At 39.4% G+C, this 13,524-nt stretch overlaps 1 protein-coding gene across 1 annotated transcript; it reads right to left on the bottom strand.

Annotated features, from left to right (window-relative positions):
* Positions 1-4,351: 4,351 nt before the first annotated feature.
* On the bottom strand, positions 4,352-11,884 carry LOC133662596 (class I histocompatibility antigen, F10 alpha chain-like). The gene is made up of 8 exons (XM_062066710.1): positions 11,830-11,884; positions 10,648-10,914; positions 10,197-10,475; positions 8,027-8,335; positions 7,732-7,824; positions 7,450-7,559; positions 6,972-7,031; positions 4,352-4,426 (listed from the first exon to the last, which is right to left on the bottom strand). Exons 1-8 carry the CDS (start codon positions 11,882-11,884, stop codon positions 4,352-4,354), a joined length of 1,248 nt encoding a protein of 415 aa, XP_061922694.1.
* Between the last annotated feature and the right edge of the window lie 1,640 nt (positions 11,885-13,524).

Raw genomic sequence — 13,524 nt, 5'->3', positions numbered from 1 at the left:
TAGTTTTAATAAGTTGAGAAATGTGAAAGTAGTTGAGTGTGGAAAAAAATGATGCAGTATTAATAATAATAATAACAACAATGCTCTGCGGGTCGTCCGCAGATCTTGTCCCAAGTGGAGGAGTTCAAGTACCTCGGAGTCTTGTTCACGAGTGAGGGAAGAGTGCATCGTGAGATCGACAGGTGGATCGGTGCGGCGTCTTCAGTAATACGGACGCTGTATCGATCCGTTGTGGTGAAGAAGGAGCTGAGCCGGAAGGCAAAGCTCTCAATTTACCGGTCGATCTACGTTCCCATCCTCACCTATGGTCATGAGCTTTGGGTTATGACCGAAAGGACAAGATCACGGGTACAAGCGGCCGAAATGAGTTTCCTCCGCCGGGTGGCGGGGCTCTCCCTTAGAGATAGGGTGAGAAGCTCTGTCATCCGGGGGGAGCTCAAAGTAAAGCCGCTGCTCCTCCACATGGAGAGGAGCCAGATGAGGTGGTTTGGGCATCTGGTCAGGATGCCACCCGAACGCCTCCCTAGGGAGGTGTTTCGGACAAGTTCGACCGGTAGGAGGCCACGGGGGAAGACCCAGGACAGGTTGGGAAGACTATCTCTCCCGGCTGGCCTGGGAACGCCTCGGGATTCCCCGGGAGGAGCAGGACGAAGTGGCTGGGGAGAGGGTAGTCTGGGCTTCCCTGCTTAGGCTGCTGCCCCCGCGACCTGACCTCGGATAAGCGGAAGAAAATGGATGGATGGATGGACAATGCTCTGCAGCATTCTCACAATAACAACATCCTTTGTTTTTTAATCTGTTATGAAATAAAAAATTTGAAAATGGAGCTCATGTCGTCTCTGAACTGAAGTCAGCCAAGCAGCAGTAAAGATGAGATCAATAAGGTGAAAAGGTCAGAAGTAAGGTTTCTTCAGGTAAAACATGGAGTCTCTACCGCCACCCGGTGGCCGAAAAGTATACCAGCCTAAGGACAGAAGAATGACAGTGTTGGAGAGGAATTAAATTGTTGGGGTAAATTTGGCGATTAAAAGTTCAAAGCGCATCGGACTCCGTGTGACTGTCTGGACGCTACAATTTGTTTGATGTTCAAAATCCCGATGTTCGTCACGGCACCTTATGCGTGTGGCGAGTGTTATGTGGAAACAGTTTTGTTTGGTCGGTGGGTCGAAATTCCTGATGGCCTGTGACTGTCACTACACGATCGGTCCACAAACGCGCAAAGACCACGTCACTTCCGTCAAATGGTTTTACGGCAGTTACGATCGTGCCCGCCATCCCAGTTACCATGGTTTTCTCTTTTGTAATCTTTATTTGAATAACAATATATTATAAAAAAGATTACATACAAAACAAAACAAAAGTTACTTAGGAATACAGTATTTATTTTGGAAACTGTGCGTCATTTGTGATTAAGGGCTATATCAGGTTCAAACACTGATGACTTCTATTAAACAGACAAGAAGCAAGGAATTAAACAGAGACAGAATTCAATTTAGCCCACTGAGGAGAAACGTCTGGGCTGTACTCTTTGCACAGTCTTCCACCACGCTCTGACGAAAGATTGCACGCCTCCTCCTTTATTTGGACTTTCCCTGATTACACGGCAACAGCTGTTTCTAAGGGGAGAGGGGGGTCGTAAACAGCCGTTGCCCTCGGTCACAAAACAGTTCAAAGAAAAGATGCCTGGAGCTTGCGTCAGGTCCTGCTTCCTCTCCGCTTTGTAGATCTCGGGTCAAGACAAAATCTTCCTGTGGATTACAATAGAAGAAAGAAACCAACACCTTCATGTCGCTTCTCATCGTACACAGTGGAGTTTTACAAGCCTTCTGCTTGGTAGGATCAAAGACAGCTTTTGTCCTCTCGCCGGGAACTCATGGCAACACAAAGTTTTGTGATAACTTAGATACAATTATTCTGACAGGCTATATAAATAAACTTTGATTGATTTATTTATTGCAACGACAGAAAAGTAAAAGTGATGGAAAATGTGGCGATAAAACTCCCTAAATTTGTTAAATCTACCCCTTGTTCATGTTTATATTTGTGTTCCTTTATACTCCCAGGTAAGATATTATTTTTATACAAAACATTGACAAAACATAAATGTCACAAAACATGATGTATAGCAGCCCGCGACCCCAAAAAGGGACAAGCGGTAGAAAATGGATGGATGGATGGATGATGTAGCAGAAGCTCCGTCGTAAAATATTGCAAGTCTCGGAAGTGACCTGCTCTTCGCGCATGCGTGGACAGTGGTATTCCTTTAGTATACACTTACATACATTTTGGTCGCACAATGACTTCCACTGAAACGCATATTTTCAACACACTGAAAACCTGACATAATGCTTTCCCCAAAAATACTGAATGGAACCAAGCATCTCCCTTTGAAATAGAAGGAGAAAAATAGATGTGGGTGTAATTACTTGCGAAATCTCTGGTTAATGCGAGGGACATACAGTGTGGTTGTTCATTCAAATGTAAACATTGACTAACAAACGACTTAAATGCAAAAAACATTGTTAGAAATTCCCTTTGTCAATGATGAAAATAGAAGATAAAGATCCCTATTTAATATGTTAATTGTTGAATATAATTTATTACATTATTGTTGACGTAAACCAGTTAATAATTGAGTCATGCACATTTAAGTTGTTTAAGTCAGCCCAGAGCCTGGGGGTCTTCAAAACTCTTCTTAAGACCTACCTCTTCTTGCTGGCCTTTGACCTGAGCTGAGTCCGCCCACTGGGCCACTATTTCTATTCCCCCCTCACCCCTGACCCCCTTCGATTTAGTTTTTTTTCCAATTTGTCGCACTTTTATTATTATTATTTTTATTTTGCCATTTTTACTTTTTATTCGACCCCTTTTGCCGTGTTGCTTTTGCACTATCTTGTTTGGCTCATTTATTGTTTATGTTCCTTGTTTGTTTTTTCTTTTTGTGTTTTTTTGCTCTACGCTTTTTAACCTGTACAGCACTTTGGTTCAATTTAAAAGTTGTTGTAAACGTGCTCTATAAATAAAGTTGACTTGACTTGACTTAAGTTGAGTCTGTTTGAGTCAGGCAGTTTACCGGGCAGCTAATAGACCTGCATTTAAAATAAACTGCCTTTTTATGACAGCATGTCAAAAATAAATCTACAACTGGATACAATCCACGCCCAAATAACTGATTATTTGCCTCCTATTATTAGACTACATCCCAAAAGTGGCAGATTTGATGACAATCCGCACCACATAAAAAAGGAAAAGTGGACATATTCAATGTTATCAAGTGCAAAAACATGTTTTTACCACCTATGTTGCACTTCAATCTCCATACGCGGCACTGACATTAGTCAGAGTAGCAGCTTGTCCAACACAACAAAATATAAATGACATATGTATTCATTTATTTATGTTTAATTGTTTGTTTAATAACATGGTAAAACACTTATTTAACTACTTTATTAATTCCCAAAGGGAAAATTGTGTGGTTAATCCAATTTGCTGCAAAATAGAAACAGAAGGAAATAAATGTCATTAATAAATAAAAGTAATAAAAAGACACAAGAGTACGAAATGTTGTTTCCCGATGAAAGAAATAGTTCATAAAGTAATAAAAGAAAGGTATACTAGTACAAATTGTTTCCTTCCAAATTAATGACAGCGTAATGTAATAAACTTAAATAAGTACCAAGTACAGCCTGAGTGGACCCTCCAATTACACATCTAATTGGTTCTTGAAATGGTTTCGCAATTGGAGAAAATTGTTTTTTGGAACACCCATAATAAATGTTGGAATTTTGGATAATGTGTTCCATCTTCGACAAACGTCCCTATTTTAGTAAAAGGATGTAATCTGTGTACACTTTAAACACAATAAAAAATAAATAAGTAAGCACAAAATATGGTAACAAAGTTTACAAAAATTTTAAAAAAAAAATCTACGTTCAGTTACTGTTTAAAGATCGTACTGTTGCACTCTCATCCGTTACAAAAAATAACTTTAAATATAAGATCTGTAAAGTTACTCGTGTTATTTTTATACCGACTTCAACAGCAAGTTATGTCATTCCACACTCGAGATCTGACAGCGTTCTGTTGTGTGTCTCACTTAAATCGTTCCCCCTGCAACGATTATAAAGCTACTAGCCACTGCTTAATCTGAGAACACAACTCTAAATGTTCTAGCATCAACCACACATTTACTTCATCTTTAACGTTTCATCTTTGACGTAGGGATAATATTATAAAGACATGTTGCAGTATTATAACGACATTTAACTTCAGAGGTCCCATGTTCGTGAACGTACCGTGTCTGAAAGGTGATTGGTGGAGAATTAGGAAGCGTTGTGGCTGGGAAGGACTGTCATGTGACTTCAAAGGAGTTCACCTCATTGGCTGCAGCTGGTGGGTAGCCATCTTCCTCAGGACGAAACATCTCCTGTGTGATTTTAGAAAACCATCATGTCAAGCAAAGTCAGATCGTGGCCAGACGCTTCGAAATATCCACTTCTAGAAAACACTGTCAGCGCCTGAAGCCTTTGGGGAACGTTCTGGTGTTCTTAGATTTCAAATTGGTGGAGAAATGGCCGAGTTTGAGCGAGTTAGAAAGTTCGTATTTTTCATGTTTAGTGGTGACGAGAGGGAGATATTTAACTTTAGTCTCAATTAGAGAGAAGGGCGCACGTTTGCCATAAAAGTTACATTTTCTGAGAGAGACAAATATATCTACGTTTTACTGAAACACATGACGCACCATTCACTGCAGTTGCCGGTTTAAACTTCTCATTTAAAGTGAAGTTATCGGCATTGAAAAAAAGACTATGCGGAAACATACTTACTTGGAAGCGTCAGACGAGGGAACAGCGTTCAACAGCATACATACTTTTAACAATCTCCCGACAAAGACCACAGCACACTGCAAAAAGTCAGTGTTCAAAAACAAGAAAAAAAAATACAAAAATGAGGGGTATTTTACTTGAACTAAGCAAAATTATCTGCCAATAGAACAAGAAAATTTGGCTTGTCAAGACTTTCCAAAACAAGTAAAATTAGCTAACCTCAATGAACCCAAAAACACCTTAAAATAAGTATATTCTCACTAATAACAAGTGCACTTTTCTTGATAGAAAAAGAGACCTTTTTGTCCAATATGTTGAAAAATATTCTTAAATGAAGTAAATGCTAGTGCCATTATCTTGACATAATGATATGCGCATGATTTTTTTTTTTTTCATGCTTGAAGTAAGAAATTATTACTTTAAAAATGTAGTTTTATACTTGTGAGTGTTGATGACACAGCTTTGCAACAGTTGATATTCTAGTTTCAAGCATGTTTTAGTCAATATAGGTCATCAAATCTCAGCAACAAGCTGTAATATCTTACTGAGATCATTTAGGACCAACACACTTAAAACAAGTAAAACACTCTAACATAAAATCTGCTTAGTGAGAAGAATTATCTTATCAGACAGAAAATAAGCAAATGTCACCCTTATTTGAGATATTTATTCTTACTTAGATATCAGTTTTTGCAGTGCACCGTAGACTTAAATAGCGACGACTAAACACAGGGAGACAAAATAAAGCTGCTGCAGGACACTCAAAAGGAAGTGGAACTACAAAAAAGGTGTGCAGGACAGGAACTCAACATTAAACATGGAAAAACACTAACAAACCAAAAATAAGGCAAGGCCTGGCGTACACTTTTCTTATTGCACTCAAAGAACAATTGACAATTTTACATATTACATGTAGTCTGCCACAATCTAGAATTAGGTTAGAATAGAATAGAAAGATGTATTGACATTGTATCGAATGCTTCATGATTTATGGTTGCCAATTTTGATCTAAGACAAATGCAATAATGAGTAAATACTGAAAACAATGCTATGGCTGAAAGTACACAAATAAGACATGTGGCAGGTATATAAAACACACATTGATAAAGATAAAACACAAATGAAAAAGTGGGAATTTGTAACAGAATTCAGTCAATTCACTTACAAGACGTTAGCAAAGGTGGGCTGTGCAAAACCCCGGAAATGATGTGACAAGCTGACCAATCACGGCTCTTTTTTTGTCAAACTTTATTTCAACAAAACTATGACACAAATAAAGTCAAACAATCAGAAAATGCAAGTAAACATGTTTTTCAAAATATGTACATGAACATATTTGTTCACTTTAATTTTCCAACAGTCTTTATAAATTGAAGCAAAATAATTACCAAAAAAATAGAACATACGAAAAAACATGAAACGTGCAAAGGATAAAAATTTAGGGAAAAAAAAGTCATTACTTTGGTTTTTATTTTGTCTTTATGTCTTTTACAATTTGGGAAGATTTCACAACCTTTTTGTCTTTGTCATCATTAGTGAACGCTGATGCTAAGATAATATTTTTTTTATGTGCCTGTGATCCGGTTTGATCAGTGTCAAAATAAAAGCACATGTTACAAAATAAACCCGGCATTATGCCTGCAGTTGGTCAAGCTAATGGTCTTGTAGTCCATTCCGGTCTTGTGCGGGTCTACAATCTTCGGCAGCTCTTTGGTCTTGCCCGTGGCGGACAACAAACGGAATTAATTGACAGAGATGTGACACAATGTGATATTGATCACAAGCAGCGGTGATTCAAAGAAAGAGGAAATCCTTGTCATGATGTCAAGGTGTTGAAACGTGAGCCCCGAATGATTTCATAGCAACCAACTTATTTTTCTAATCAAGCCACCAACAGCCAAAGAAGAATCTATGGTATAACAAGAGAAGCAGTCGGATGAAGAAGAAAGCACATCTCCATCTCATCTCCAAGTGTGATGACGTGCCTCAGCCATGGAGACATCTCTCTGTGCACAAAGCATCCTGGAGGAAGAAGATGACTCAGCATATTCCCAACAAACACACATGAATCCAAGTTGAACATCTTCTTCACACAAAGTCCCAAGAACATCTAGAGATGCAAACAGTCCATGTGAGCTAACTCACCGCGTCCCACTCAGCCTTCAGCCGGCATGTTCTCGGGGAGCTCGGCCCCGCCGTGGCGAGCTGTGGGACAAACGCACCGTGAGCCGGTTACTCCCGCTAAGCAAACACCTCACACTGGTGGAGGAAGAACATCCAGAAGGTGCCTCATCACTCACATCAGATCTTTGAGGGGTGACTTAGAAACATCAAGAAGCAGAGTGCTGATCTTCTACTTCCTGACTAAGATACATTCTTGATGAGTCAGCAAACCTGAATGTGCACACTTGATGTCTCATTTGGTCGATCCTCATCATGAGGACTCATGTCAAAAGTCAGATATAAAGTGTGGCATATTGATGGATGGAAACTCTGTCTTTTATTGTGAAAGTTGAGATTTTCAGGCTAAACTTGTCACAAACGTCTGCATCAGACCTTCATATGAGTGATGCTTCACCACGGCTTTGTTTCTTGCGGCTCAAAGAAAATATGTTTTACTTACGAGCTGGATCGTATTGGGCTGAAATGACAGAGAAACAAAAGGTGAAATGTACTTTTTCCTCACGTCACGCTGTGTTTCTATGTGAGAGTGGGTGCTCTGTCTCTGTGGATCTTTGAGGAGGAGGAGGAAGAAAAAGGAAAAAAAAGAATAAGAAAAAGGGGAAAAAGAAGAAAAAGAGAAAGGGTGAAAGAAGAAAAAGAAAGTGAAGAATGAAAAGAAAAAGAAGAAAAGAAGAAGAAAAAAAATTATGACAAGTAAAAGAAGGAAATCTGTGTTCCTCACCTTGTCTGTGTCGCCTGACGAGGAAGATGGCCGCCAGGAGGGCCGCCACAGCCACGACCGCCGCCGTGGCACCGATGGCGACGCTCCAGTGGTCTGTTGAGAGCAAAAAGCACAAGTGGAGTGACAAAGCATGAAGAGGAAACCTTCATGACTACTTTGCATGCAGACGTCAAGCGTTGTCATGGTGACACGGATCAATAACGGCGACACGGATCAATAATGGCGACACGGATCATTAATGGCGACAGGTGGACTTGTGATAGAAAACATCTCCAACTAAATGTGTCTTTCTCACCTTCATGGCTTGCGTTGCTCAGGATGCTTCTTCTCTCCAGCTTGGTGACCAAGTCCTCCTCGACGCCAGACAGCTGGAACACACATTCGTACTTGCCCTCCACGTCGGCCGTCACCTCCACTTTCAGCTCCACCGACATCTGGAAGGTTCCGTCGTGGTTGGGGAGCAGCTCTCCGTGCTCCACGTCCTCGAACATCTGCTCGCCGTCTTTCCTCCAAAACAGGTCGGCTAGGTCGGGGTAGAAACCTGTCGCCATGCAGGTGACCGGAGAGGACGGCGTCTTCTGGAGGAGGAACACCTCTGGAAGCTCTGCACAGGAAGTGATGTCACGTGTGGACAGAAGACAACGTGGGGAGAAGGTGTGAACGGAGGTGAAGATGGAGAGAAGGTGTGAACGGAGGTGAAGATGGAAAGAAAAGGACAAAAAGAAGATACAGGTGTGAACAGAGGTAAAATGGAGAGAAGTTGTGAACGGAGGTGAAGATGGAGAGAAGTTGTGAACGGAAGTGAAAATGGAGAGAAGTTAGAAATGGAGGTAAAGATGGTGTGAACGGAGGTGAAGATGGATGGAAGGTGTGAACGGAGATGAAGATGGAGAGAAGGTGAGAATAAATGTAAATATGGAAAGAAAGAGAATGAAGTTAAAGATGGAGTGAATGTGAGCATGAAGATGGAGAGAAAAAAGAGAGAGAAGGTAAAAGTGGAGAGAAAAAAGAAAGAATGAAGGGGAAAAGAGAGAATGAAGGTAAAGATGGAGAGAAGGTGTGAGTGGAGGTAAAGATGGAAAAAAAGAAGAATGAAGGTAAAAATTGTGAGAAGAAAAAGAATGAAAGAAAAGATGAGAGAAAAAAGTGAATGAAAGTAAAGATGGAAAGAAATAAGAGAATAAATGTAAAGATTGAGAAAAAAATAATGAAGGTAAAGATGGAGATAAAGAGAATGAAGGTAAAGATGGAGAGAAGGTGAGAATGAAAGTAAAGATGGGGAAAAGGTGAGAATAAAGGTAAAGATTAAGAGAATGAAGGTAAAGATGAAAAGAAAGAAGAGAATAAAGGTAAAGATTGAGAAAAAAGAATGAAGGTAATGATGGAGAGAAAGAGAATGAAGGTAAAGATGGAGAAAAGGTGAGAATAAAGGGAAGAATGGAAAGAAAGAAGAGAATAAAGGTAAAGATTAAGAGAATGAAGGTAAAGATGGAAAGAAAGAAGAGAATAAAGGTTAAGATGGAGAGAAAGAGAATGAAGGTAAAGATGGAGGGAAGGTGAGAATAAAAGTAAAGATAGAGAAAAGGTGAGAATAAAAGTAAAGATAGAGAAAAGGTGAGAATAAAGGTAAAGATGGAAAGAAAGAAGAGAATAAAGGTAAAAATGGAAAGAAAGAAGAGAATAAAGGTAAAGATTAAGAGAATGAAGGTAAAGATGGAAAGAAAGAAGAGAATAAAGGTAAAGATTAAGAGAATGAAGGTAAAGATGGAAAGAAAGAAGAAAATAAAGGTAAAGATTGAGAAAAAAGAATGAAGGTAATGATAGAGAGAAAGAGAATGAAGGTAAAAGATGGAGAAAAGATGAGAATAAAGGTAAAGATGGAAAGAAAGAAGAGAATAAAGGTAAAGATTAAGAGAATGAAGGTAAAGATGGAAAGAAAGAAGAGAATAAAGGTAAAGATTGAGAAAAAAAGAATGAAGGCAAAGATGGAGAGAAAGAGAATGAAAGTAAAGATAGAGAAAAGGTGAGAATAAAGGTAAAGATGGAAAGAAAGAAGAGAATAAAGGTAAAGATGGAAAGAAAGAAGAGAATAAAGGTAAAGATTGAGAAAAAAGAATGAAGGTAAAGATGGAGAGAAGGTGAGAATTAAAGTAAATATGGAGAAAAATAGAAAATTAAAGTAAAGATGGAAAAAAGGTGAGAATAAAGGTAAAGATGGAAAGAAAGAAGAGAATAAAGGTAAAGATGGAAAGAAAGAAGAGAATAAAGGTAAAGATGAAGAGAAATAAGAGAATGAAGGTAACGATGGAGAGAAAGAAGAGAATGAAGGTAAAGATGGAGAGAAAGAAGAGAATGGAGAGAAAGTGAGAAAGAAAAGTATAAAGAGACAGAGTGTAATGTCAGTAATGTTCCTATAGGGGGCGTGCTAACATGTTAAAAGGTGAAAGTACAAGGTGTGTTTTTACCTGTTCTCATTAGGACCTCCTTGCCATACTTCACATACTTCTTCAAGTAAGAAGGACAATACTCAGTGTAGTAATACTTATTGTAGTCTAGTCCAAGTATGTCCTGGTCCCTCTTGAGTTTGGAGGGGAAAGCTTGTTGTTTTGCTGCAGTCCATGTCCATGTCTTCATGTCCAACGATGTGAAATCTTCTCCATCATAACCTTGCTGATGCCAACCTTTAACTTCATCAGTCTCATCATTCCATTCACATCCATACATCCACTGGACAATGTGAACACCTGAGAGACACAAAGTGTTGTAAAGCAGAGTGAAACACACACAATGTGTTTTATGTAAAATATTATGGGATGGACAGAGACAAGTGTCAGTGCAGTAATGTGTGTTTTTACTACAGTATAAAAAGAGTACTTCAAATATATTTGAATAGTAGAAAGTTCAAGATAAACAAACCTCCAGTTTGGTTGAAACGCTTCTTAAGATTTTCAATGCTGACTTTGTCGAGTTGCTCCTGAACAACCCAGTTCTCTGTTTCTCTCTGCCAGTAGTTTGGATCCTCTTCTGTGATTTGGTTCATCCAGTCCTGTTTGGCTTCTGCTTTCCTGCTCTCGCTGTCATAGTGAACCACCTGGACTTCATCAACATAACCAACCATCACAAACTCTGGGAAGTTTGGAACTTGAGAGGACGAAGTGTAGAAATACTTCAGCGTGTGAATCACTGAAAGAAGAGCAACTTTTTATTATTTTGTGTCATGTTCAACAATCTTGCAGTGTGAATATTTGATGTCATTCAGTCTTCAGTCGGGTCTTAAAGTGAACATCAAACACTGCCAGACATCACAGTCTACAGTCACATGGTGTCTATGAAAAATACAACACAATAATAATATTACTAACATTTATTTTAATAAGCCATCTGTTGACAGTTTGTACATTTTGAAAATAAACATATTTTTTTTCTCCAATGGAGGATGAATAATGTCAAGTACAAATGTGTAGACGCCCAAAGTTGTACACACCCTCAACACACAGACTAATAACTACTTTCATTTCTCAATAAATATTTTACATTTATGTCACAGGAGGTTAAATAAATTGTTTAACCTTTAATAACAAGTTTGTATTTTTCAAAATTATTTGTGTATATCTAAACATTTGTTTAGGCATTTTGTTTGTCCTAATTAAAAGAAAAGACATCAATTATTTTCACATCATTTGTATGAGCTTTTTTAGTGGGAAATGATATGTTCAATAAATCCCATTCAAAGTTTAAACAAATGATAAAACACACAAATAATATTGATGTATTTCAGGAGAATTTCCTCAGTCACAGTTAGATTAAAGATGACAGGAAAGTGAGGGAATTTGTTCAAGTTGAACAACAATGAAGATGAAAACAATGACGTTATTCTTGTTATCTCAAAGTAAAAAATGTTAGGATTAAAAATAAATGACATATTTATTTACAAAATATAACCTGTTTCAAACGAATCATGATAAGGTAATAATAAGCTTGATTAAGATAAGAACGAGTATAATTAATAAGTAGAAACTCACAGAATAAGTGGAGGCACAAAGAGGATTTATGAATAATGTTTATAAATGTATTTTTTTTTTAAAAAGGAGGACTTACCAGGCGCCCCGCTGTGCATTTGCACGACCAGAAGACAGAATAAAAACAAGTTCATGATGTCAGCACAAAATAAAAAGATGTTTTCCACTTTTAATCCCGCAGAGAAAGACAAACTGACTAACAACCAGGAAACACCAACAAGGAAGTATCGAGGCTCTTTTAAGAATGCGCCACCTGAGCCAATGAGGAGTCAGCATTCTGTGACGTCAACGTTGATAGAGAGCGCCCCTTGTGGCCATGTTAGGTAAATGCTTGAGTAGCGTTTTCTGGGAAATCACGTGACCTGACAAGAAAAACCGGCGCGTCAAGTTTGCAGCCAAATTTCCCTATCAGAGGTTTGTTTTCTTCTAATGTTCAGCAACTTATTTATTGGATGGAAAGAAAAAGAAAGAAAGAGGAACGAAGATGAAATTTAAATCGTATTATAGTCCTCTCAAGAAAGCATACAAATAATGATTGACAGGGCAGAAAGTGCGTGCCCACTTTTCTTCTTTTTATTTCACTTCTGAATTTGAACCTCCATTATGTCTTCCAAGCGTAAGGCGTCCCTGGTGGAGTAACGGGACACGCTTCTGCCTTGCATGGGTTCGATTCCCGGACAGTGTTGCATCGAGAAGGGCAACCGCTCTTATAACTAACTTGAAAGCATTCATGCGATTGATCAAAGTGCTGAAAGTGGGGAAAAGTGTGAGGCAGACGCTTTTGGTGGGCAAATCATCAAAGAAAAGGAAAGTGAAAGTAAAATTAGACACGGTGAAGCCAAACATTGACTGATGTTATCTTTATGCCACTGTCAAGTAAGGAAATGTTGGCAAAAAACACTTACAAGCTTATTTGACTTTGACGCAATTCATGTTTTGAAAATGTGGACTATTTAATATAATAATACATATATTTTATTAATACAATAATAAAGTAATACGTTTGGGGATGTGTAATATTGTTTGTCTGAATATACTGAATGTTTTCATCCTGGAATAGTTTTAATAAGTTGAGAAATGTGAAAGTAGTTGAGTGTGGAAAAAAATGATGCAGTATTAATAATAATAATAACAACAATGCTCTGCGGGTTGTCCGCAGATCTTGTCCCAAGTGGAGGAGTTCAAGTACCTCGGAGTCTTGTTCACGAGTGAGGGAAGAGTGCATCGTGAGATCGACAGGCGGATCGGTGCGGCGTCTTCAGTAATGCGGACGCTGTATCGATCCGTTGTGGTGAAGAAGGAGCTGAGCCGGAAGGCAAAGCTCTCAATTTACCGGTCGATCTACGTTCCCATCCTCACCTATGGTCATGAGCTTTGGGTTATGACCGAAAGGACAAGATCACGGGTACAAGCGGCCGAAATGAGTTTCCTCCGCCGGGTGGCGGGGCTCTCCCTTAGAGATAGGGTGAGAAGCTCTGTCATCCGGGGGGAGCTCAAAGTAAAGCCGCTGCTCCTCCACATCGAGAGGAGCCAGATGAGGTGGTTTGGGCATCTGGTCAGGATGCCACCCGAACGCCTCCCTAGGGAGGTGTTTCGGACAAGTTCGACCGGTAGGAGGCCACAGAGGAAGACCCAGGACAGGTTGGGAAGACTATCTCTCCCGGCTGGCCTGGGAACGCCTCGGGATCCCCCGGGAGGAGCAGGACGAAGTGGCTGGGGAGAGGGAAGTCTGGGCTTCCCTGCTTAGGCTGCTGCCCCCGCGACCTGACCTCAG

Source organism: Entelurus aequoreus, linkage group LG12 (genome assembly GCF_033978785.1).
Source record: "Entelurus aequoreus isolate RoL-2023_Sb linkage group LG12, RoL_Eaeq_v1.1, whole genome shotgun sequence".
NCBI lineage: Eukaryota > Metazoa > Chordata > Actinopteri > Syngnathiformes > Syngnathidae > Entelurus > Entelurus aequoreus.
The sequence above is the reverse complement of the archived record's forward strand: the minus strand, read 5'-3'. Positions and strand labels throughout refer to the sequence as shown.

What these genes read in the sequence shown, in the direction of transcription:
- LOC133662596 (XM_062066710.1), bottom strand. Translation starts at nt 11,884, where the DNA reads ATGAACTTGTTTTTATTCTGTCTTCTGGTCGTGCAAATGCACAGCGGG. An exon ending in GAGCAACGCAAGCCATGAAG is followed by an intron (nt 7,825 to 8,026) that starts GTGAGAAAGACA and finishes TGCTCTCAACAG; the next exon opens with ACCACTGGAGCGTCGCCATC. An exon ending in CGTCAGGCGACACAGACAAG is followed by an intron (nt 7,560 to 7,731) that starts GTGAGGAACACA and finishes TCCTCCTCAAAG; the next exon opens with ATCCACAGAGACAGAGCACC.